The following is a 27,482-nucleotide window of genomic DNA, read 5'->3' as shown; positions in this document are numbered from 1 at the left end:
GGTCGGGACATATAACAAAGCCCCAGAGGAAACAAAGTTACATTAATTTTGATTATTTAAAACCTGATACAGTTACATATGAATGTTAAAGGAAAATCTAGAAATAGTATATATATTTATTATTTAATTATAAAATATTTTTATACCCTATCTTGCATTAGCAAATTAATACATCAATAAATAAAAAATAATTACATTGAATGTAATTGATACTATACACCATTCTAAATAATTATTAATGTGCATTTAAAATTATTTTCACTGAAAATGTATTTTTTAATTTAAACGTCACAAAAATCAATTTAATTTAATTGAATATCTTTTCATTATTCAAAGTTTCTATTCAAAAATAATGTTGTAGATGTATGTTCTTCTGATTTTGCAATCACATTCATATAGTTGCACATTCTGAAGCAATGTATTCCTAATAACACTTTTAAATAACACATAACGAAAACCCACGAGGCATTATCCACAATAACCTGAGGAACAACAGTTTATTTGCATTCTTTTAGCTTACTGCTTTCACACCTTTCCTGTTTTTTGAACTTAGAAGTTGAAAATAATGATCTGCTATAGATTGTTTGACAATACAATTAAACTGAAGTATGAAAAAATTAAACGGGAAACTTGCCTTTGGCTATTGATTGTTGACTCCGTGGAACATGTCTTTCCTTGTGTCCTTTAGTTGTTTCTAAGGACTTCGGTTTATCTTCTTCTCCCTCTTTTGGAAGGGATTTTGGCAGGAAGCAGAATGGAACTGCAGCCAGAAGAGTCACTGATGCATTTATCAAGTAACCAAGCCACCAAGCACCGACCCAACGAGCATCATTTTTCTCCAATGTTACATCAGCTAAATCAGAAGAAAATGCATGTATTATCCTTTACACTGAATTTAACATTTATTTATTTTATACAACACTTGTGTTTGTCTACTGTATGCTTTGTAGTACCCAGTGCTGCACCTGGAAGAGACACAATTTGGGAGCAACATTTTTGCATTGCTGTGTCTTCATAATAGTCATATTGATGAGATATTTTGGGGATGCTTTTGGTCTGCCCAGGTAGTGATGGAAGCTATGCAGAGGGTCTTTATTGCCTAAGATAGAAATACAGCTGTATGTTCATTGTTGCTTATTGAGATAAGAACCACAAAAATATGCCTTCCTGTTTTTCAGCAGTCTAGATGAAGGGGAAGAGGAGGAGCATGTCTTTAAAATGTGTTCCCTGGTGGCTAGTGTCAAACAATTTTGTGTAGTGTGCTCCTGTGACTCAGTTGTACTTTCTGCTAGTGTGCCTTCCTGGTGCCTTCACTGGAGGCTGCACTGGCCAGTTTTGTGATGCCTTGTGGCTACTCAAGCAATTCAAACAATGTTTGTGGGGCTGAACGCACATACAGGATTGAAAGGTTTCTCCAGTCCTCCTGGACACAGGAATACCATGTCCTACACTCTATAACACTCCATGAAACTAGGAATGGGCGAAGAATTCCGCTCTGATGGCGGGGTTTGCGGAGTTTTCCCCACTCCACGCAGAGCGCAGAATTCCCAAAAGTGACACAGAGCGGAGTTTTTTCTCTAGCTTGCGCTTGCCAACATTAAGTTGATGAGCACGAGCGAGAGAAACCGCTAAGTTGCGAGGGAGAGTGAGATTACTGAAAGCAGACAGTTGCATTAGGCTGCGACTGCTCATGGGAGAAAGCTGTCGCTCGCATTGAGGAAGCTGCCGCTCAAGAAGAAAATCTACTTGAGTGGCAGAAAGAAGTTAGCAGCTTCTGGCACTTCGTGTGATGTAATTCGTGCAGATTTTACAGTGCAGGAGAACCCTCTGCACTGAAAATCAGTGTGAACAGAGCAATTTACCCAAACTCCGTCACTTGCGGAACTCTGCATAGCTTGGCAGAGTTTTTTTGGCACTTCGTGGAGTTCTACTCTGCAAACTCTGCCCAGGCCTACATGAAACAGGAAAAATTTCAAGAGGCAAAAACTATGTCCGCCAAGGCTGGGAGTCAATGCAGCCCTGGCAAAAATATTCAAGCCAGTCCCTACCCTTATCTTTTTTTCCATTAATTAATTTTCATTCACGTCCTCCATGTCTCCCCACCTCTCCTCTCATGGCCACAAACTCAGAGGAGCCACTGATTGAAGAGGCAGTTTTCCACCATTAAAAAGCAGACTCCAAAGGCTCCACACCACACACCCGGCGGAAATATCCGATGGTATAAAAGGCAGTCCAATCCTGAAATCTACTACACTTAAGGTGAACTAAGCCACAGTTCCACCACAGGAAGCGGACATTGCTCCATCTCAGACGCCCCTCAAACAAGAAAAATAAAAGTAGGAAATGGTCCCTATGTTTCAGGAAAAGAAAAACTACCTTAAATTCCAAGTAATTAGCTATACTAGTTATAATATTTAGTTAAATTGACAATGACATGGTAATGGTATTTAAACTGCACTTTCAATATTCCTTGCAGGATCTTATGCCTTGAATTTTTTTATATAGGGGGGAAAGACAGAGTCTGACTGAGCATACTAGCAAGTGAAGAAAACATTAGAGTGAAGAAAAGAAGATTGGAGTGGATTGAGCTAACTGTGAGCCATTTGCACCTATTTTCTACTTCCATTTATTAATGACAATTTCTAATGTACAGTACCACATTTATACAGTGTAGTCTACGATTCTTATCCTAACACTGTCAATAGCTGATTGACATGCTGAATGGTGCATGCATAGGCAACACCTATGGTAAAGCCCCAATAGAAAATTTAAAATCAAATATATTAATTACTAACATGAAGAGGGATTGCTAGGCCCAAAACTGCTGTTGCTTAAAAGTTTTAAACACAAGCTCTGGACTTTACATAACCCGTGCAGCTTGAGTCGCAAACTCGCTAGGCCGGCACATATTTTTTATTAAATGTTTCTTTTATAACCTTTTTTTGACTTGCAAGATCCTACGAACTTGTCTTAAAACAATGAAACCAGTATAAACTATATCCATTTCATCCTGCAAAATTGATTTGGTATGCCGTGATGAGTATTTAGAAGGTATCAAAATGCTTAATTTAAATATTATGTGAATGGTGAGAATTGAGTTGGTGTTATACTTCTGTATATAAAATTGTTCTTGCAGAAGTGAAAAGAATGCAGTTTCCTGTTGAGATCTCTGCTGTATTACACCACCAATATTTGAAGAATATGTATACAATTACTAACACATGTAACAAATAATTTTCTATAAAGGTGTCCTAGGGAATGATTGGTAGAGAGAAGAGGCTGAGACTGTTATGAGGGGGCTTCTACATTGAGCTTCCATCTCTGCTGCCGTCAGAGCTGAGAGCCACAGATAATCAAAGAACATTATATTTCAATTGAGCTATAGAAGGCTATAGAAGTCTTAGGCCCTCATTCTGACCTTGGCGGTCTTTTCGCAAGACCGCCGAGTTACCGCCGCGGTGAAGACCGCCGACCGCGGCGGTATGCCGCTGTGCGCATTCTGACCGCTGGGAGCGTTCCGCCGGAAAACCGCCAGCAGCCACACTGGCGGTCGGCGGGAAAGTGGAGACTGGTCAACCTCCACCGCCACGCCAGCAGAACACCGCCCACAGAATTACGACCCACATTTCTGTGTGGCGGTCTTCTGTTGGCGGTCTTCTGTTGGCGGTCACCTCCCATTGGCTCCCGTCGCCTCCCGAAGGACCAACGCACAAGGTAAGTTGACCGTCCGTGAGGGGAGGGGGTGGGGGGGTGTTGTGTGATGTGGGCGTGCATGGGGGTGTGCGTGTGAGTGTGTAGAGGGGGTGTGTGAGTGCGTGTATGCGGGCGGGGGGTGCTGCTGTGTCTATGGGTAATGTGTGCTGTTCGGCAGGTGCGCATGTCTGCATGTATGTGTGCGGGTATGTGTCCCCGTTGTGTATGTGTGTGTAGGGGGTGTGTATATGTGCATGTTGGGGGTGTGTGCATGTCGGGGTGCATGTATGTGCATGTCGGGGTGGGGGTGGGGAGGGGGTTCGTACCACCTCTGGGGGGTGGCAGGGGGGTGGAGGGTGTGGGGGGAGGACTCGGGTGGGTAGTGGGGGGTGGGGGAGACCCCTATCAGTGCCAGGGAAGGAATTCCCTGGCCCCGATAGTGCTTACCGCCATGGTTCGCACGGCGGTTCCCGCCCGCAAGAAACCGCGGCGGTAGGCAGGGTCATAATACCCTTGGCGGTCTTGGGACGACCGCCGGGCCGGAGTGCGCAAACTCCAGCCCCGTGGTCATGACCGCCGTGGCGGTCGGAGTAGAGAAGTGGCGGTCGGTCGCGGCGGGGACCGCCGCGGTCAGAAAGCCATTTTTAATACTGCCGGTCTGTTCGCGGTCCGACCGCCGTCTCTCCGCCGACCGCCAGGGTCAGAATGAGGGCCTTAGACTTTAGAGTGATCAAGCAGAGCAGATTGCACTATCTAAGGAAAGCAGATTTGAATGTAGTAAACATCATGAGAGTCATCTGGCTTCATTGTTGTTGGGTAGAAGAGTAGCAACTAATTTCCTTGCAGAATAGATTTAGGCACTGCATTAATACAGAGAGTTTGATAAACTGTTACAGAATAGAGCAATAGCAGTAAGCACATTGAACTGATAGATGTGGGAAATTGTGTTTGTGTACAAGATACAAATACATTTAAACCTTTCTGCAAAGTTTTCCCAGACTATGAGACAAGACTATTAAGGATTTCATGCATTCTGAAAAGAAGGAGACAAACACAGTAAGGACAGATTCAGGAAACATTGCATGCATGTTTCTGTAATCTTTGCCTTTATTATTAAAAATTAAATTAATTCATTTAATAAATAATTCAAACTACTAAAAACTCTCTTTATTGACGCTAACGAAATTGGCTTGTATAACAAATTGTACTTTAAATGACTGTTTGCAGCTTTAATAAATATATAACAGCCACTCTCAGATAAAGATCCATAACTGAGGGTCCAGACAAGACTAAATAGAATCAGGGAGTAAAGGGTAATTGATTGTTCTAAATTGTGATGGTGTAGAGTAATGTGCAGTGCACCCAGAAGTTCTTTTTAGTAGCAGAGGTAAGGTTGAGTGCTAGAGAGGAAAATAAGCTGCAAAAAAGTAAAAAGACATTAGAAGCCAGGAGAGAGATAAAGAAACAAAAACACCTAATGCTCAAAGCCTGATTGTGGTGAACGGACAGATTGTGGTCGATGAGGCGGTCACAATTAGCAGTGGCAGAACCAAAGAGGAAGAATTTTTATGGGTATAAGCCCTAATAGGGCTGATGTGTCGATATATGTGGAGATTTGGATGTTTTTCTTCTCTCTGAAATCTATATGTTGTTTTGAAAAAGTACAGAGGTTATCAGGCTAAGAAGTAGTTCAAGATCCCAGGATGAACAAATAGATAGATAATAGAGAATTAAGAGAATTGTCTGCTAAGGCGAAGTGTAAATCGTGACCTGTCGTCGATTACACAAGAACAGTGAATTAATAAATCTTTGTGTGATTGTACTAAGGGGAATTAGTGATTGGGGTGCAAAGGTGACTCATTGTTATTTGAGTGATTTCCCGCAGGTCGAAAACTCATTTGAATGAATAGTGGATTAATTATCTTGATAAATTGAGAGACTATCTTTTGATTTCTTTAGAAGAAGCAGAAAATTATTTTGTAAACTTTGTATTTTAGTTGTTCTCTGTTGAAGTGGAGAGGACTGTAAAGGAGGGGGGGCTGCTGCAGAGAGTAAGTTGTGACGCAATAGAGTGCCTACTGTTATTGGTTTGATGGTGAAGGTTTGCGCTGTAATTGGTGGAAGTTCGGCAAAAGAAACGCTTTGCTTCTGATTATAGTATTTGGTAATAATGACAATTTTAAAGGTAAATAAACGATTGAAAAGATGGGATGTGATAATACCATTTAGAGAGAGAGAAGAAACTCCTCCAGAAGGAACACCAGCTTGCCATATGATGGTTGAGCGAAGGTTACAAACATGTCTCCGGCTTTGAGAATGGAACAGAATTACTTAAGAGGAGGGTAACATGAGTTTCCCATGATTGGGAATGTTTAATTTGGCAATTCTTAGACAACTGAGAGATGTGCTGTGTGATTTAAAACCACCCGCTAGGCCCACACAGTTTGAGACACTCTTTGAATGAGAAAGAATGGCTTTAAGACATGAAAGAACTGTATGAAATTATGGAGATGCAATTTAGGATAATATAGCACAAGCAGAGAAGAAAGGCATAGCTGAAGAAACAAGGTTATATACTATGCACATAAAGGAAGAACAGAAAAGGCCTGATAAAAGTGAGAGACCATCTAGAATGAAGTTTAAGTGTGAAAGCGAGGCATGAAAAGAACCAAAACCTGATACTGATTCGCACTGAGGAGATGATATATTAGAAGAAATTGTATCCCCCACCTTATGTAGAACCTACTGTGATGAGTACTGAACGAAATTTGATGAATGCCACAGCTCATGTCAGCTGAAACACTCAGCTGAACATATATTCATGTGTCATGGAGCAGGGAGGATCTTTTATTGTTTGCTAACCATTTCCCCAAATTAAGAGACTTTCTAAAGCAGTAGTATATCCAGGTTAAAAGGTTGGTGAAGTTGTGAAAACAATCGTAGATTGATCTAGATACCTTTTTCGACATTGTGGTGCTGAGTGATTTGTGGGCTGGATGTAAATCGGCAGTTCAAAGGCAAATGTCAGAGCCCCAAAGGGAAGTTGGTACAAATGTACCATCTCCTGTAGTGATGACTAAATATAATGAAGCAACTTAGTTTTTAAAGAGGAGAATTCCTCCTAAAGATTTGAATTATTTGAAATTAAACAGAATGCGGCAAGAAGGTAAAGAGGCAGTGCATGAGTTTTATGAATTAGTTATGAAAGCCTTCTAACAGCATACAAAGCAGTCACACTTAGATTCAGGAGACAAGAGTTCCTTCATTACGACTTTTGTGCTTGGATTGCGACGTGAGATTTGTCAGCATATACTCCAGAATGTGATTAGTTGACAAACAAAGGGGCATGTTTATACTTTTTGGTGCAAAAGTTTAGTTCCGGCTTGCGTCATTCCTGAGCACTAGCCAGGCGCCATATTTATGGAACGGTTCAAGCTGGTGCAAAGGGTGGGCTAGCGTAAAAAAAATGACGTTAGCCGGGTGGGACTGGCGGTATGGGAGGAGGGGGTTTTGCTCCAAAAAATGACATTAGGCTGGTTAGAGTAAAAAAGATGACTCTAAGCAGCCTAGCGTCATTTCCTGAAGTAAAACCATCCATACCACATGACTCCTGTCTTAGAAAAGACAGGAACATGCCCACCACCCCAAAGGCAAGCACAGGGGACTAGTGTCCCCTGGGCATGGCCATTGCACCCTGTGCCATGCCCAGGGGGGCCCAAGTTGGGCCCCCGTTGACACTTTAATGAACAAAAGCAAATTACTTACCCATACTTACCCTGCTTAGCTGGGATGGGGTCCTCCATCCTCCGGTGTCTCTCTGGTGTGGGTGGGGTTGTTACTGCGGCTTGAGGAGGGCACCTGTGGACCCATTCCATGGTGTTTAACCATGGAAATGGGTCCACAGGTCACTTATTGCCTGGTCTGACCCAGGCGTTAAATAATAGTAAAAAGCAAGCTTTGCACCATTATTTAGCCCCTCCTCCCATCCGTGAGTCATTTTAGCATGGGGGTAAATATGGGGCCCTGGGGTTAGCACCATTTTTTAGATGGGAACACCTACCTTACATCTCATTGACGCAAGGTAGGTTCACGCATCTAAAAAATTGTGCAAACTCAAATATTTTGACGTAGGACGGTCTAAGATCAAAATATAAATATGGAGTTAGTTTTGCGCCAAATTTCCATCAAAACAATTATGCAAATTTGGCGCAAATGTGGTACACATATGCCCCAAAGTATTTAGATGAGATTCTGAAAGAAGATGCACAGTATTGTAGCGATGATCAGGACATAAAACAGCGAAAGAATAAAGGGAAATTCATGTTAGCTCAAACTAAATTTGTACAGCTGGGATTTCAGAACCCAACAGGTATTGACAATGCAGTGGCTACTCAGAGTAACAGAGGAGTGATGTTAAATGGAATGCTGACAGGAGTTCAGGCTTTACCAGGAAGAGGAAGAGGGGTTCCTATTGATTTAGGTATAGGTCTTGATGTTGCAACATTGAAGAAAACAACTGCTTGTCACGTGTGTAATAAAGTGGGGCACTGGAAGCAGGAAAGTAGATTTAATCCTTATAAGAATCAAAGTAATCAGATGGAGGATATGAATCAAGTATAAATGTCAAATGTTTCAGTGAGACAGATCGAAACCCTCATATAGAACCAGAATCAAATTATGCCCATACCACAGCTACCTGTAATTCAGTTTTATGTGAATGGAGCTCGATTTCACCAAAATCAGTTACTAGGATGACTCAAAATGTGATTTAAAATCCCGAGTTACTTCAACAGTTCCCAATATTTGATGAAAGAGAGGCATTTAATTTTGGCATGTCACAATGATGGTACCCGAGAGGGGTGGCAGATTTCATGCTTGGTGCAATCTTAGCGGAAGACCAGAGTGGACCAAATCTAGATGAAAACGTAAATGGCCATTCAGTTGTTTTTTTTAATCGACACAGGAGCTACCCATTCCACTGCAAGAACAGCAGAAGTGCCAGACCTGCCCCTCTCTGGAAAAATAATACAAGTAGTGGGTGTTGCAAATAAGCTGGTTACCAGTTCAATTTTGGAAGTTTCTGTAAAAATAGGATAATTTGAGGATAAGCACCATTTTGTAGTTAGTGATTTGAGTCCTGTTAACCTGCTAGGAAGTGATTTATTGTGCACGTAAAATTGAAAGATCAGCTGTACTCTAGACAGGGTTATATTTCAAATGCATGATCAAAATGTAAAGTTCAGACCTACTCTGAGAGGCACTGCAGAATTTTTTCCTATGTTGGTATTAAATCATTCACCCAAGGAACTGATTGAAAACGTTAACACTGAGGTATAGGATCTATCTGGGAAGGACATTGGATTGTTTAAATAAGTTGAACCAGTGTGAGTAAATGTTAAACCAGATGCGGTTTTCCCAAGAACCCCTCCCTATCCAATGACACCAGCAGCAATAGCAGGAATTACACCTTTAATAAATGAGACTTTAGGAAAGGGAATTTTGGGGGAGCTGATTGGGTGACCATGCAGCCAACCAATCATGAGATTACAGAAACAAAATGGCAAATACAGAATAGTGGAGGATCTGAGGAAAATTAACAAGATCGTAGTAAAATGTTGTCCCATGGTACCAAATCCACCCACTATATTTCACCTAATTCCATGCAATGCTGAATGGGTCATTGTGATTGACCTCTGCCATGCATGTATTTCTTTACCCTTACACAAGGATAGTACGTCCATAGTTACCTTTGTGTTCCAAGCAAAGGTAATTACACGGTGTTGTGTCCCACAAGGGTATACAGAGAGCCCATTACTTTTGAATCAGATTTTAAAGAAAAATCTGTAGCCTCTGTAATTACCAAGAATCTCAGTCCTGATCCAGTAGAGTGATGATCTACTGATTGCATCAAGTTCTGAAGAAAACTGTCCGGTAGAGTCCATAGCATTGTTGAATCACCTAGCTGACATCAAACACAAGGTGTCACAACAGAAATTATAATATTGTGAGAAGGAAGTGCAGTATTTGGGACACAAAATTCCAAAGGAATTAAGGAAAGTGACCAAGAACTAAAATGAAATGATATAGAAGCTGAGCTCTCCGAAAACACAAAAAAAGAGATCAGAATGCTTCTTGGAATGTTTGGCTACTGTAGACAGTGGATACCCAACTTTTCACTGGTGGCAAAGCCTCTACTGAAGAGGACTCCAATTCTATGGGGCAACGAAAGCATGAGAGCATTTCTAGAGCTAAGAGGAAGTCCCTGTCGGACACCTGCATTGGAAATGCCAGATTATACTAAAGAATCAATTCTGTTTTACAGTGAGAGAAAGGGGTGTGTTCTCTCAGTGCTGACCCAAATTCTTGGAGGTTACAAAAGACCATTTGCATACTTCTCTGTGCCTATTAAGCCTGTAGCTGCCACTTTGCCAGGGAGCTTAAAAGTGGTGGCAGCAGCTAGCAGCAGAGAAATGTGACAATATTGTGATGGGATTTCCTTTTATTGTCATAATCCCGCATTTGGTTGAAGTGTTGCTAACCAAGGCTAAAGCACAACACCTCAAGAATTGGCGACTCACCAAATACGAGCAGCAGATATTATCTGGAAACATTGTGGTCCTAAGGAGATGTCCTATTTTAAATCCTAGCACACTGGTCCTGATTCCTGGAGGAAATTAATCTGATCATTATGAATATGGATTCCTTGATGTCACGGATTTGTGCACCAAACCCAGACCAGACATAAAAGATGAACCTTTGATCAACCCAGATGATGTCCTTTTTGTGGATGATTGATGTTTGAGAACAAATGAAGAGCAGCTTACGCAGTCTGTACTATACGAAGAATAGTTAGAGCATCATGGTTGCAAGGAATTACATCAGCACAAGTTACAGAACTGAGTGCTCTTACTAGAGCCTTTTTAACAAACCAATGGAGTAAGAGTAACAATGTTTACAGACAGTCAATATGGGTTTGGTGTTGTCCATGACTATGAGCAATTGTGGTTGTAGTGAGGTTTTATGACCTCTGTTGGAATGCCCATTAGAAATAGGCAACAGGAGAAGGAACTATTGGAGGCTTATCTAGAACCTACAGAAATAACCGTTGTACAATGTGAAGCGCACAGGAGTGACTGTAGCTATTTCACAATTGGCAACAGATATGCTAATAAAGTGGCATGCTGCTGCGCAACCATGTCATGTACACACAATGGATCATATGTTATTGGGAGTGAGGATTGAAGCCTTCTTGCAATGATTCTAAAAACTGCAGGTAAATGGGATGATTTGAGACACATGCAAGAAAATGCACCAATTGAGAAGAAACAAAGTTGGATTAAGGCAGGCAGCGGGATTGATGACAATATGTTTGGGTTTCAATACAAGGACGACCAATATTACCAGACAGCCTACTTATCCCAGTGACATGGCATCTTCATGGTCAGGCACATTTGGATAGGAACACCATGATTCGGACAATCAAACAATATAGGTATAACCCAAAATGCAGAGTACAGACAGAAGAGATCTGTAAAAGATGTGTTGAGTGTCAGAAGATGAATGTGGGCAAAAGAACACATGTCACACTGAGTTATGTGGGCAAATCAGGAGGACCATGTAACTGGATGCAGATGTATTTCATTGAAATGGCACCTTGCAATGGGTAAAGGTACATTTGGTGATCTGTACCTTTTCTAGATGGGTAGAGGCATAACTAACAAGGAGAAACAACAGGCTCTCAGTGTCTATACTGCTACTTAGAGAACTTATTCATAGGTATGGTAAGCCTGCCTCTCGAGAATCTGATCGAGGTACTCACTTTTATAGTGAGATTACAAAGATGTTATGTGCAGCATTAAGAATTGATCAAAACACCATTGCAGTTATTGTCCAGAAGTGTCTGGAATCATAGAACAGATGAATGGTGCTATTAAATCATGAATGGCCAAAGGCCATGCTTCAACACCATTGAAATGGCTAGATGCTTTACCCGTGATCCTAATGAGTCTGAGAAGCACTCCGGATCAAAGAGCCGGGTTGTCCCCACATGGTGTATTGATGAAGAGTGCTATGAGATTATCTGCAGTTCCAGCAAATGTGCTTGTTAATATAACAGATGACATGATACTCTACTACTGCAAAGGTCTAGCTAATGTGGTGCATTCTATGCCTCAACAGGTTGAAGCTGTAGCTGAGAATACAAGCCAAGAACAGTGCCACAATCTAAACCCTGGAGATTGAACTTACGTTAAGAAGCATGTGAGAAAGTCTTGTTTAGAGCCTCATTGGAAAGGCCATTATCAGGTAATTCTGATCACAAACACTGCAGTGAAGTGTGCTGGAATTCCTAATTGGATTCATGCATCTCATACTCAGAAAGTAAAGAGTCCAGAAGAAGAAAGAGCCTAGAACTTTGGTGTACGTACCGCTGAATGTTGTACAAGAAGAAACTAGTGATCAGAATCAGCAAGGAGCCAATAAGGGTGAAGAAACTCTAATGGGAAAAGTAGTCAGATTAAAATTATGAGGTGTAAATTGTCAGAGACCAAAGTTGAGGAAAGGACACAGAAGCATCAAGAGAACTTGAAGACCCAGGAGAGGGTACATGTTTCGAAAACAATCCTAACAATGGAAAAGTAGTGAATGAGACTTGGCAAAGAAGTGTTGAAAAGAAACAAAAATTGAGTGTGATCAATAACTTACCATCACTAATACAATCAATATGGAGAAAGAATTGAGTGGTGCTAGTGGAACAGAGGAAGAATCAAACACACTCAGAAGGTCAAAAACAGCCTGAGTACCTTGTCGAAGATATTTATCACCTAAATGGACTTACTATTTGGGACAAATACTGAACCTGCTTATCTCTGAGATACTTGACTGGAGCAAAAAACAGAGGAATAATCAAAGACACTTAGAAGGTAAAAAAAAACACACGGATACCTTGTCGAAGATATTCATCCACTGAATCGACTTACTACTTAGTACAAATACTGAACCTGCCTATCTCTGACATACTTCACTAGAGCAAAGAACTGGCAGAATATCCCTGAAAGAAGAAGAAAAAAGTATTTGAAAAGAAACTGAGAAACTGAAAATTTAAAAGACATTGAATGAACTGTGCAAACAAAAACTGATAGGAAGATTACCTAGAGCAGAGATTAAGAAGGATAAATTTAGAGATAACAATTAAGAAGAACACAGAGTAGGGTTAGGGATTGTGGAACAAAGAGTACATTAACAATAATAAAAAAAAAACTTCAAATAAGCCACTAACTGAAGAAAGAATATATTGAAAAAAGAAAATTATTGCTGTCACTGACAAATTAATTAGTAGTAGGTTTGATTGTATAGACAATATATGTACTGTAGAGAAAGCGGTATGACAAACCAAAAACATCATTTGTAGTTTATATGAATAATGATTATGCGACTAATGTTTTTTTCTTGATTAGTACAAGAATACACTAAGGCTTTAGCCGTTAAAGATTGTTATGTATGTGCACACATGACATCTTCAGCTCATGAACAAGTTTCATATTATCACATACCACTTTTGTATGCACACATCTTTCAGTATATTTCTTAGTTTAGTCTATAGGTTTTGAATATTATTTTTCAAATTATGTTATGATACTCTCAAAAGTTCCATTAAAGTAAAACATGAACTTACATTCAAAGAAGAAAGAAATGGAAACAACCTGCCATTATTTTAGACCCTTTTTACCGGTAAACACAGTGTGGGCCCATGAGAAAAATTTAACATGTAAAATGAATGAGCAAGACAAAATATTTATACATACATTAGGGAAGAGAAATGAGAGACTTACAAGAGCTGAAAATAATAAGAATGATGTGCAGAAGAATGTCTGGAAAAGAGAGGAAGATGAATTTAGGAAAAAAGTAGCCGTACCTAGGCTAAAATTAGAAGAAAGATTGAGACTAAAAATATGTGTATTTACCAAAGGTTACATGGAAATAAAATACCAGTGGGTAATAGCTATTGTGAGCATACATTTGAATTGTCAGGAGTTGAATGGCAAATTCTGCAAGAAGATGATCCAACCATACCAGGAGTGTATTTTATTTGTGGAATAAATGCATATTTTAGATTACCCATGTTCTGGGAAGGGATATGTTATCTGGGATGAATATTTCCAAACATGTATCATGTAGACTCCTTAGATGCACTCACCATGACACCAGCAAGCAAAATATATACACAAATTATCAATGAAGGGACACAAATAGTAGGAGACATATTTGTGGCAACACTTCCTGCAGTAGTAGTATAAAATAATGAAAAGATAAGGAGGCTATCCACAGCAGTTGACAGGTTATCATCCAGCACATCCGGAGCCATATTATTAGAAAACACAGAGCTTACTGCTGTAAGATCAATGGTTTTACAAAGTTGCTATGCATTGGACATCCTTTTGGCTGAAAGGGGTGGAGCCTGTAAGATGCTAACGATTGAAAATTGCTGCAGTTACATTCTTGATGAAAGCAAAAAGATGGGCTTAGAAGTAAAGAAAACAAAATCAAAGGAGAATGAAAAAGGATGCAAAATGAATAAAAGAATGAATGAAGAATATAAAAGGCTGAAAGAAAAGGATAAATTGAAATGAAAAAGACAAGGGCCTGAAGTGACTGAAGAAGGAATCATTGAAGTAGTTTATGATGGTTCCAAACCATCACAGGAGGGATTGCTAAGGCTCCCAATAATCAAACTACTAATTACTAACATAACAGCAATTGCTGGGCCTAAACCTGCTGTTGCTTAAATGCTTTAAAACTATGCTCTGAACTTTGCATAACCTGTGCAGCTCGAGTCACAAACGAGCTATGCAGGCACATATTTTTTAACAAATGTTTATTTCATAATCTCTTTTTGACTTGCAAAATGCTACAAACTTATCTTAAAACAATAAAACAGTATTAACTATAACCCTTTCGACCTACTAAACTGCTTTGATATGCACTGCCATATATTTAGAAAATAACAAATTGCTTACATTAATTATTATCATTAAACATTATGTGAATGATGAGCATTGAGTTGGTGTTATACTTATGTATATATTGTTCTTGCAGAAGTGAAAAGAATTCTTGGGAACAGGAAATTATGTTGCCAATTCCAGTTTTCTGTTGAAATCTAGTCTGTATTACACCACCATTATTAACAAATATAACAAATAAATTGCTATAAAAGTGTCATAAGGAAAGATTTGTAGAGGGAAGAAACTGAGACTGTTATGAGGGGGCTTCTATGTTGAGCATCCATATCTGCTACTGTTGCTGTCGGAGCTTAGAGTCACAGATGATCAGAGAGCATTATAATACAATTGTGCTATAGAAGGCTGAGACTGCCTCGAATGATCAAGCAGAGCAGACCCCTCTGTCTAAGGAAAGCAGGTTTGAGTGTAGTAAATATCGTGAGAGCCACCTAGCTTCAGGGTTGTTGGTTACAAGAGTAGCTATTCATTCCAACTGTTACAGAATGGAACAAATAGTTGTGAGCACATTGAACTGGTAGACATGGGAAACTGTGTTAGTGTGCAAGATTGAATACTTTTTAACCTTTCAGCAAAGTTTTCCCAGACTATGAGACAAGTCTGTTAAGACTTTCGTGCATTCTGAAAAGATAGAGGCAAACAGAGTAGGGGCAGATTCAGGACACACTTCATGCGTGTTTCTATAATCTTTCGCCTTTATTATCAAAGAATAATATATTAATTCATTCAATTAATCATTAAAACTAATAAAATCTCTCTTTATTGACTCTAAGGAAACTGGCTTGTATAACAAATTGTACTTTAAGTAATTGTTTGCAGCTTATTAAATATCTAACAGCCACTTTCAGACTAAGATCCATACCGAGGGTCCAGATAAGACTAAATGGAAGCAGGGACTTAAAGAGGAATTGAATATTCAAAACTGTGATGGTGATGAGTAAATGTGAGGTGCACCAAGCACTAAAATGTGCATAAATCCTGAAAGTCACATTATTTAATGGTACCCAATGTAACAACCTCGTAAGATTAAAAGGCTGAGTACAGCTGGCTGGGATTAATACTCATGACCTTCAGATCAATGCAGATGGTCACGATAGGGACTCTGTTATCCTTCCAGCTATTTAAAAAATTAAGTCATTTGCCTTGAGTTGCATGAATGCCAAGCTTTATGTTTCCAATGCTTGGGTAGTTGTCTGTATTAAAATTATACACAAAATATCTCCTAGCAAAGTAAAGACTGACAAGCTATTAGCTCCAATGTATTGTCCATGTGCATTCACTTTTTGAACTGTAACGTGAAGGAGGCAAACTACTTATTGAAAAGCCTCTTGCACTGCTGGTGCGTCACTTTTTATGACGGTCCAGTGATGCAGAGTGCAGACCCATATCTACAAGGCCACACAAAGCCTTGTAGATATGGTGTAAGGCATGGCAACACAAGTCACTGCATTGCTTTACAGCATCCGGGTAGCGTTTCAAGGCCATTTTGGTGGGTTTTCCCACACAACACCCATGGGTCTGATGAATTTACAGATTTAAAAGGATCTTTAAACTGTAAAATACCTTTATTTCTCCTATTTTTTTCTCCATGGATTTTTGTGCAGGAAGCTGTCCCTTTCTGCACAGAAACAATCCTGTTACCAATGTAGACACCCTTGTGCTATCATTGGTGCTAGGCACCAAATTGTTCACCTGCACTGGCTGAAAGGACGGGAATGTAATGTATCCCAAAAATACTGTACATTCTTGCCCTTTTGAATCGGCGTAGGGCAGCGCAGAAAACCGACTTGCGGCATTGCCCTGCGCCAATTCATTGTAAATATGCCCCTATGTTTGCACCAAGCACTATCCTAATTACCTCCTAGGATATGTAAAAGTGCCAGTCACAAATGTTTTGTGATACAGCCACAAAATCTGTTGAAGCTCCTATTCTGTGAAGCTATTTGAAACAGGTGAGACTCGAGTTCAGTTTACTTAAACAATCGAAGTGGTTCTAATTTGCAGGATGCCACCACTCCCTTCCCTGTTCCTCTAATAGCAGTCAGTGATACTTTCTGACATCATACATTACTGTTTATCTATAAAAAATAAAATGGAAACAGCACTGACTGGTGCGAAAAAGAAATGTAACAAAACAACATGTACTAGTAATGTCTCAGGGTTTAGGACCAAATAACAATCTCTGTAAAAGATAGCTAAAGCAGTTCTAAGCCAGACACAATTTGATCATCAATTTTTCAGGCAACAGCAAGATGCAAAATGTAGGATATCAGAAATAAAGGGGAGGCTTTTCCGAGGGAGGTTACAGGCAAATCAAAGGGATCAGGTTAGAATGTTAACTACTTACCAAATAAGATATTTTTGAGTTCAATATAGTTAAATGTTTTATTTACCAAGATCAGTAGATGGAAAGTCAACATAAAGTTGTGCACAGAAGGCAGCCAGCAAAGAACCAATCAGAGGGCCAGCGACTTCTACTGTATGTACAATACCTGAAAAACAACATACATTATGTTTATGAACCATAAATGCTTACTTAATTTAAAGCCCACACATATCTGCATGTTTTAGGTTGTGAAACCTTTTACAGGATGAGAAAATAAAGTACCACAACATTAAAATGCATTAACTTTTTAAAACACTCATGTTCTATTTTTTCAAATTAATCAGTTATGAATGAGTGTACGTGTTTGATTAGAATTATGTTATATAGTTCTTCTAGAAGTTAATTTTACATTGACATCATAGCAACCTTTAATGGATTTTTTTCTTTTACACCTGAGCACTCATTCTGTGTCTCACCAAAACCTGGAAAGTACTGATTGGTAAAATGAAATGCAAAAATTATTGCATACAAAAGATATAGCGTGTCCGGGCCTTTTCGGGTGCTGTGCTGCTTTGCTTGACAGGGAGTGGGCAGGAATGCGCCATATCTTTCACTGCCTTGTGTTACTCCAGATTTACTAAGCTGTGCAGAGCCACACGGGGTGATTTTGCAATGTCTTAGTAAATCTCACTGAAACCCTTGCATTGCCTTCAATCTCCTTTCCTGATGCAGTGGCAAAGCAAGAGCTTCATAAATATAGGCCTAGGTAGTTAGGTGATGCACAAAACATCAGTGTGTCCAGTCCATCCAGCAAAAAAGTACAAGCAGGCCAAAATTTGATTTATAGACATTGTTAAGTGCAAGTACTGATGTTTGTTACACAGGGTAAAGGAAAAAAAAGACACTACACTTTGAGAGCAGCTGACAGACAAATTAATGTCCGGATTCATACTTAAAATTATTTGGTATGATCCAATGCCATCCTCACCTTACAAGTCACCTACGAGACTAACCACTTGGCTAAAAAGGCAGCGTGGACCACAGCAGGATTTTTTAATATATATTCAGAATCCAGAATTAGAGGTCTTAGCAGACAAACTGGAAAAATATGGTGACGAGCTAATGGAGCATCTAATGTGAGTAATGACTTCAGGAGAAAGGGGGAATGTATTGGGGGCAAAACGTAAGGATAGCATGGCTATGGGGGGCACTGAAAATGCGACTGAAGCTGTGGGAGGAAAATGACCGAATACCCTGGCCATGTCATCAATATCTGGAATTGCAGGAGGCCTTGAGTTTGGACAAAGAAGAGAAGGAGCTGATACATTTGTAATTGATAACTCTAATAACATCAAGCAGGAACATAAAACTGTGACAAAATACTTATTTTTTCATGATCACTCCATGTTTTTCTGACTGATATTGCTGGTGTTTGAACTCTGCACACTGGGGCATTGCCGTCCAATCCCCGGAATACATGCTCTCAGCCCTTAACATGGAAAATGTGGTATTCCCCAATTGGATTATTTAACTTTCCAATAAGGCCACAGCATGAGGTGCAGAAAAATACACCAGTAGGCTGGGAAGATATATATTGGGTATGGACTGCAGCACATGTTGTGCCGTCCACTGGGTTGACAAAGGAAACACAGCTTCAAGCCTACAGGTGTAGCCTGACTGCTGCAGATTTTAAAGCTACATGACAACCTTTCAAAATAATGCTTTTTGAAACTAAGAGCTTTACTTTTAAATATTAAATACGTCATCCCTAAGAAGGCCTTGTAGCCCACAATATAGCGTGCCTTATATTTCAAAGGATACATGTAAGAATTTACTGTTGATATATTCAAACAGTGTCTCGCCCCGAAAAACAGTTTTCACTGTAAAGGGATTAGGCTGTAACTGTTACCCCAACTGCTGATCTGCTCCTGGGACTCCTCTCTAGACCATAGACTCAGCATGTCCCTCTTCCTTTCCTCATATCTTCCCTTTTTTTCCTCCCTTCCTCTGACCCCCTCCCCTCTGCCCCAGTTCCAGGATGTGGTAGCTGGGCAATACCTGTGCACCTGTGAGTATGAAAATTACTGTTTGGCCACCCCACATGACTGATCAGTCTGTAGGTAAATGTTTCATATCTATCCGGTTAATTCAAGTACATTATCATTTGGTATTTGCATGTAGATTGTTCACTCGAGATTCTGTGTTTATTGGTTTCCTTTCCTTTAAATCATAATAAAACTATTTTAAAAAAGGGCTGTAGCTGTCCTATGAGAAAAACTAAAGTTCAGAGTAAAATACTATTACTACTAACTCGTCGATTTTTAATACCGTTAAATCCGTTCTACTCTAATTTCTAATACAAGGTTAGGAAGGGTTTGACTGAACCTACAGTACATAGTAATTAGCATTGGCCTGTCAGCAGCTAGCACCTGACAGACATTACCCTTAATGAGGTATGACAGCTGCTCCGAAAGTAGAAGCAATGGCTAATACCTTTCGGCGGGAAGACCTGGGTGTGAGGAACGTGACATCTCTCAGCTCAAGAATGGCAGCTGGGAAAGGCCCCAGGATCTTCATTAACTTGAAACTGACCAGTGTGAGATATGTCCATTGATAGTTAGGTTTAAAGGGATATCTGGGTAAGAGCTGTAAGAGCTGGGTAAGAGCTGTTGTCCCTGGGCCATTTTTAATCAGCTGAACACCAGCCCAAGGGGAGAGAGCTGATCCCACAACCAGCTTGTTAAGGTTAATGAGGAAAGGACTGCTCATTTTCATAAACACACACATGATGCGGGCAACAGAAACCTTCAAGGGCAGAAGGTTGCTGCCATTATGGATTATGCTCAGAATAATGCACTGGGGGTAGTTTGCAGTAAGGCAAGCATGTTGTGTTGTAAAAGTGGGAAGGGTTGTCCCTAGGAACATTTTCCTCATTGGTTAGGGAGTGTTAAAGAGTCTCTGTACATTCTGTATAGTGAATCCTACAAAGGTGGCACTTCATCTACAGCTCCTCGGAACATATCTGGATCTGCAGCAGTACAGAGGACTACAAATGACAAATGGACCCAAAGGGTTAGTTAGCTGACCACCATTGTGGCTACAGGGATATAACAATCTGCAATAGGTCTTTTTCCTGGCATGATCAGCTAACTTGAAGCAACGGGAACTGGACACTACTTCAGAGAATTGTGGCTCCTAACTGCTGCCCCAGGGAGCTTTAGAAGAGTCCAGGAAGAACTGCCCTAGAAAGTCTAAAAAGTTGGACTTTCATGACCACTGAAACTTTAGCAAGACTTTGCAGTAAAAGTATATGATTTCAAGAGGCGTAGTATGGCTTCAGGCTTGACTGTTGGAGGATTCTCAGCTGCAAAAAAGAGACTAGAGACCATCAAAATCTAAACCCCATCATATTCTATGAGATTTAGATTTCCAGGATCTGGATGTCTATCACCATTGTGACGAGTTCTAAATCAGGCACAAAGTCTGAAGGTAGAAATTTTAACCAGCCAAAGGCATGAAAAGTACCTTCCTATTGAGAGGACTTCAATGGTTGTGAAATGTGGATTTTTCTACTCTGAGCTTTTTTCATCAAAACCAGTGGCCCCACTGGGCCATGGCTCAACAGCTATCTGAATTGGAAAGGACATAAGCTCTTGCTACCCCTCCCCAGCCTATAACACCTATTTCCAGAGGAAGAGGGTGTAACACCCTGATCTCAGAGGAAATGCTTTGTTCTACCTTCCTGGGACTGGGCGGCCCAGACCCCAGGAGGGCAGAACCCTTTCTGTGAGGTGGCAGCAGCTGTAGCTGCAGTACAAGCCTCAGAGAGCTGGTTTAGCAGTACTGGTGGTCCATGGTGGAGCCCCCAGGATGCCTGGCATTGGCTCCCCAATAGCAGGTTTGGAATGGGGGGACGATTCCATGATCTTAGACATGTTACATGGCCATATTCAGAGTTACCATTGTGAAGCTACATATAGGCATTGACCTATATGTAGTGCACACGTGTAATGGCGTCCCCGCACTCACAAAGACCCGGGAAATGGCCCTGAACTATGTGGGGGCACCTTTGCTAGTGCAAGGGTGCCCTCACACTTAGAAACTTTGCACCTAACCTTCAGAAGGTGAAGGTTAGACATATAGGTGACTTATAAGTTACTTAAGTGCAGTGAAAATGGCTGTGAAGTAGTGTGTGCACTATTTCACACAGGCTGCAATGGCAGTCCTGTGTAAGGGTTTGTCTTAGCTCCTTATGGGTGGCAAAAGAAATGCTGCAGCCCATACGGATCTCCTTTAACCCTAATACCCTGGGTACCTAGCTAACATATACTAGGGACTTATAAGGGGGGGGTCCAGTGTGCCAATTTAAATTGGTAAATGAAGTCACTAGCCTACAGTGACAAATGTAAAAGCAGTGAGAGCATAAGCACTGAGGTTCTGATTAGTAGAGCCTCAGTGACACAGTCAAGCACTGTACAGACACACACATTAGGACATAAACTATGAGCACTGGGGTCCTGTTCAGCAGGATCCCAGTGAGACAGGCAAAAACATACTGACTTACAGGTAAAATTGGGGGTAACATGCCAAGGAAGATGGTACTTTCATACAGTCTTATGCTGGGCAGGATCTGATGTAAACTTCCTCCAACCAAGCTAGTAGGCATCCACTACTGGGCAGAGCTCTCTGGGTCTCAGGTATGTTGCAATTGGTGTTAGGTGTCCCTGTCCCTGGTGACTAGCATTGTGACTGGTAGTGCATTACCTGGTGGGTAGGCCTGTTCCCTGTGTGCGAGTGTGTTGTGTACGCCAACAGTGGTGTTGCTGCCATTGACCAAGTGTATCCTTTATCTCTTCCCTCCCTTGTTGTTTTGTCATCCTTTCCTTCTGTGCATTAGCATCATCTGGCGAAGGAGCCGAGGCACCGTTGACGGAGGGAGCTACATCCCATAGGACCCAGGAGGCCGAATCCACCGACGATGGGGGCACCAGTGGGATGGAGGGTGAGGGGACCACCACGGCAGGGACTGGAGGGGACAGTTTGGACAGTGATACCTCCTCCGATGGAAGCTCCCTGGTGGTGGCGGACACCTCTGTGACCACCCCAACTACAGGTACAGCCTCCACCCCTGTACCAGCACCACCCTCTGAGCAGCCCCTCAGCGAGTTTCGCGAGCCCACTCACCCAGGAGGGTGGGCATCTCCTTCGCCCTAGGCATCTCAGGCCCTGCCCCAGTGAGCCCTGCTGTCCTGAGTGAGGAGGCTATTGACCTCCTGCAATCCATCTCTGTTGGGCAGTAAACCATTGTGAATGCCATCCAGGGGTTGGCAGCCCAAATGCAACAGACAAATGCATTCCTTGAGGGCACTTACACTGGCATGGCGGGCCAACATATATCAATCCAGGCTCTGGCCTCCTCCCTGATGGCAGCCATTGTCCATGTTTCTAGCTCACCCTCCAACTTCCTCATCCCAATCCCATTCCCCTCAACCCCAACCTATCCCAAGTACACAGGCAGACCAGCATGCACACAAGACAACACACAGGAGTGGCTCAGGCAAACACAAGCACCACACATCATCCCACAGGCTCTCACACAAACACCATCCAAAATCAGACATACCAACATCCACTGCCTCCACTGTGGCTCCCTCCTCCTCCTCATCCACCTCCCTCCCAGTTGCGTCTCCACTCACACCTGTAGGTACTACATCCTCATCCACTACCACCATCACCAGCACACCTATCACTACCCACCCCTCACTGGCAGTCACCACCCCCATTACCATGCACACTTCCCCTGTGTCCTCTCCCACTATCTCTGGGCCCCCTCCTCCCAAAATACACAAAAGCAAACACTCAGACACCCAACATCCATCCACCTCACAACAGCATCCAGCCAATGCACCTGCACCCAAATACAGCAGTCAGACACCTTCTGCAACCACTACCTCTTCCTCTACTCCCAAACCTTCACCCTCTTCCCGCCTCAATGTCCCTAAGAGGCTTTTCCTCTCCACCGTTTACCTCTTCCCTACCCCTCCACCCCGTCCTTCACGTCGGGCCAGGGTGGTCAGAACCCAGACGAGCACCTCAGCCACCCAGTCCACGGCCACTGTAGTGTTGACAGCTACTCCAGGTGGGAGAGGATACCGGGCACCAGGCAGCCACACTGAAAGGGTGCCTGCACCAGGTGCTGCAAGGAAGGCCCAGTAGGCACCACCTTCTGCCTCGAGGAAGGGCAAGGAGGCACCCCCAGCTGCGTTGAGGAAGGGCAAGGAGGCAGCCCCAGCTGCCTCGAGGAAGGGCAAGGAGGCACCCCCAGCTGCTACAGGAAAGGGCAAGGAGCAATCCCCGGCTGCTGACAGGAACAACAAGGGGCCTGCAGGCAGGAAGGACAGGAGGCCTGGTGCTGGGATTCATTCTGAGCCCCCACCACCAACCTTGGTGGTTCAGCCATCCGAGGCTGCAAGGGAAGGGCTGGGGCCTCCCGCCCACCACCAGCACCACTGCCAGCAGCAGCAGCCCCAGTGGGCAGTCATCCGAGGCTGCAGGGGATGGGCTGGAGCCTCCCCCCACCACTTCCAGCTCAACCAGCAGCACCACCACTGCCACCAGCGAGCAGCCGTCACCACTGGTGAACAACGTGTAGTCCTGCGTCCAATAGGCTGTTGTGCAGCCTGGCACAAGCAAATACTGTGGGTGTGACACCCAGGTGAGAGACTGTGACCTTGCACTCCCCAAGATCTGCATCACTGGGCACAATGCCCATCCAGAACTAGTGGAAGAAGCCATCCACTCACCCCATCGTCCCCAAGATGTAGCTCACTGGGCACAATGCCCCCTCCAGAACCACTGGAAGAAGCCATCCATTCACCCCATCCTCCCCAGAATGAAGCTCATGGGCACAATGGCCCCTCCAGAACCAATGGAAGAAGCCATCAACTTACCCCATCCTCCCCAGGATGAAGCTCACTGGGCACAATGCCCCCTCCAGAACCAGTGGAAGAAGCCATCCACTCACCCCATTGTCCCCAGGATGTAGCTCACTGGGCACAATGCCCCCTCCAGAACCAGTGAAAGAAGCCATCCACTCACCCCATCCTCACCAGAATGAAGCTCACTGGGCACAATACTCCCTCCAGAACCAGTGGAAGTAGTCACCCACTTGAGAGACTGTGGCTTTGCACTCCCCAGGACCGAGTAGTGGGCAAACCACCCACTTGAGAGACTGTGGCTTTTCACTTCCCAGGACCAAGCAGTGGGCAAACCACCCACTTAAGAGACTGTGGCCTTGCACTCCCTAGGACCAAGCAGTGGGCAAACGACCCACTTGAGAGATTGTGGCCTTGCAATCCCCAGGACCAAGCAGTGGGAAATCCACCCACTTGAGAGACTGTGGCCTTGTACTTCCCAGGACCAAGCAGTGAGCAAACCACCCACCTGAGCGACTGTGGATTTGCACTCCCCAGGACCAAGCAGTGGGTAAACTACCCACTTGAGAGACTGTGGCCTTGCACTCCCCAGGACAAAGTAATGGGTATGTAGCCCGCTCCAGGACCAGTGGCATTGTACCATCTTCAGGTTGAGGTGCCCTCCCATTCCCTGTCCCCCTGAGGTGCCTGTCTGTTTTCGACCTGATGCCCCTGCAGTGTTCTCTCCATGTTGCATGAGTAAGGTGGGCCTTGGCCTATGTGTTGTGGCCCTGTGGCCCATGGAAAATTAAGGACTGGGCAGTGTCCCTACATTTGTAAATCTGTATATAAGTTTTAATTTGGATGCACTTATTTATAGTATTTTATTGTATCACACTCACTTTCTTCAAATCATTTTGTCCTTTCACTATTCCTGAGGAGTACCGGGTAAATATGTAATGTTAATGCATCTGCTTGTGTGTATGGGGGTGGGTGTGTGTGTGTTGCATGTGTGTGTCACTCTCTTTTTCCTCCCCCCTCCCCTGTGTGCTAGGCAGCAGTACTCACTGTGGTTATCTTCGCAGGCGTGGGTTTTCATAATGAAATAGAAGGTAGACAAGCATGGGGAATATGTGCAGCACGGCCTCCATGGCGTTGTGGTTGTTCCCTGAGTCTCCAGAGGTGAGTCGTTTCCCTTCTGAGGTCTGTTTCTGCCAGGCTTTTGATGTCGTTGGTACCACCCCGAAAAGGTGGCAGATAGGCCGGTCATAATACAGTGGTTGGAACATTGTCTTCAGTCTGGCTGTTGGCGGTTACCGCCATGGTGCTTGTTGCTTCTGCCCTGGCAATCAGTGTGTTAAAGTGGCTGTCTGTCTGAGCGGTTTCCGCCGTAGTCATAATTCCATTTCTGTTACCGCTGGCGGTATTACCACTGCTTTATCACCAGCCGCCAGGGTTATAATGAGGGCCTTTGTGTTTGCTGATACCACTTTTACAATTGTGTTAACACATGAATAAATCTCCAAATTGTCTTTGAGATACTTGTTTTTGATTTTTCTAATTGACTAACTTTTTTTACAATTTTTTAAAACATAATTGTTAGGACCCTAACAAACTAAAAGGTTTAAATGTCTTTGCTTTAGTTGCTTATCCAAAAAGGGGAGTTCTAAATTCCCAAAAGATCCCAACTTTAGTAAGATAAAAATGTCTGATTCAGAGTCCAGAAACCAGGAGCTCAACCTGGAACCTTATGAGGCATATAGCTATGACCAACTAAGGAAACTCTGCAAACTATACAAACTTCAAACTGGAAAATGCCCCAAAACAGTGAAACTTAGGTTTCTGGAGGACTATTATGAAAAAGATCATCCCCCAGCTGATGATGATGACTCTGAAGTGGATGGAGATCCTGTGGAAAATAGAGATGCGGGTAGTTCCTCTTCTCACAAAAGCTCTATAGCACCCACAGACACAGACCTTGCAGGCTGGCAAAAAGACTGGCTTTAGAAAGTCAGCTTTTGGAGATAGAACAAAAGAGAAAAGAGTTGGGCTTGGCACCCATCACTGGTGGCAGCATACAAGTATTGAAAGAAAAGGCTTTCAACATTAAACTCCCAAAAGGAGTTGTCCCTCCCTTCACTGAAGGGGATGATATAGGGAAATTGTTTTCTGCCTTTGAAAGAGCCTGTATTGGGTGGGAAATTGTAAAGAAACACTGGGGCACACTGATGTGGGAGTTATTCTCAGGAAAGTGCAGGGATAGGCTCCTGACACTGAATGAGGCAGATTCTAAATCTTATGACCTCATCAAGGGTACCCAAATTGAGGTCTTTTGATTTACAACTGAAGAGTACAGGATAAAGTTCAGGGAGGCTAAAAAATCCCAGAGCCAAACCTGGGGTGACTTTATGGACTATTCAATAAAAATGCTGGGTGGTTGGTTGGCTGGGAACAAGGTACAAGATTATGATGGGCTGTATAATTTATTTATGATAGAGCATCTGTTGAGTAATTGTTCCAATGAGAGACTACATCAACATCTGGTAGACCTGGGTCCACTTCCCCTCAAGAGTTGGGGAGGAAGGCAGACCATTGGGTCAAAACAAGGGTTACCAAAACTACCACTGGTGGGGGAGACCAAATGAAAGAGGCCAAAAAGCCCCCCCAAGGGAAAGATGGTAGCCAGGGTAAAAACATAAAAGAGTCTTCTCAAGGCCCCCAAAAATCTTCATAGGAGGGTGGGGCCAGAGACTACTCACAGACCAGGGGAGGGTTCAAAGGGAAACACTTTGACCCCAACAAGGCTTGGTGTTCAGACTGTGAGATAAAAGGGCACCAAACTGGAGACACTGGCTGTAAAAACAAAAAGAATGCCTCTAGTCAACCTGCAGTAAATGCAGTTGCCAATATCCAGATGGGTTCAGAGGTGTGGCCTGACCATGTCAGTGTCCCCACAGAGGCAACCTTAGTCACTGAGGGTGGGGTAGAATTATCCTGTGCTGCTTGGCCAAGTAATATGTCCAAATACAGGCAGCACCCTGTTATTAATGGAGAGAAAATTGAAGCTTTGAAGGATACAGGGACTAGCATTGCTATGGTGTTTCAGCACCTGGTCCCCACAACTCCTAGTAGGGAGGTCTTACCCTGTCACCAATGTTGACAATGAGACCATGTTCCAACCCGTGGCTAAGGTAAACTTTGAATGGGGATGAGTAGCAGGGCAGAAAGAAGTGGTTGTATCCTCATCCATCCCTGTAGATTGCCTACTTGGTAATGATCTGGAGCATTCCCCCTAGACTGAGGTAGAGCTAAAGACCCATGCAGCAATGCTTGGAATCCCTGAGTGTGCTTGTGTCAAGACTAGGGCACAGAGCAAACTTCAGAGAGAAAAAGGAGAGCTGGATCCTGAAATAGTGGGCCAGCCTCCCAAGAGAAAAGGCAAGAAGACTAGTGGACCAGCTTCACAACAATTCCCAAGACAGAATCCCTCTCCTCAGGAGGACAAGGAGTCACCCACCTTAGAGGGAACTACTA

General features: G+C 42.8%; 1 protein-coding gene across 2 annotated transcripts in view; it reads right to left on the bottom strand.

The window, feature by feature from the left end:
• Nucleotides 1-27,482, bottom strand: part of LOC138287752 (solute carrier organic anion transporter family member 1A2-like) — a 670,615-nt gene that overhangs the window by 247,627 nt on the left and 395,506 nt on the right. For both annotated transcript variants that reach the window (XM_069228525.1, XM_069228526.1), the window contains exons 7-8: nt 17,102-17,200; nt 635-853 (exon numbers count right to left, since the gene is read on the bottom strand). In XM_069228525.1, the coding sequence (XP_069084626.1) occupies nt 635-853; nt 17,102-17,200 (318 nt within the window). The remainder of the gene's footprint in view (nt 1-634; nt 854-17,101; nt 17,201-27,482) is intronic.

Source organism: Pleurodeles waltl, chromosome 4_1 (genome assembly GCF_031143425.1).
Source record: "Pleurodeles waltl isolate 20211129_DDA chromosome 4_1, aPleWal1.hap1.20221129, whole genome shotgun sequence".
Taxonomy (NCBI): domain Eukaryota; kingdom Metazoa; phylum Chordata; class Amphibia; order Caudata; family Salamandridae; genus Pleurodeles; species Pleurodeles waltl.
The sequence above is the reverse complement of the archived record's forward strand: the minus strand, read 5'-3'. Positions and strand labels throughout refer to the sequence as shown.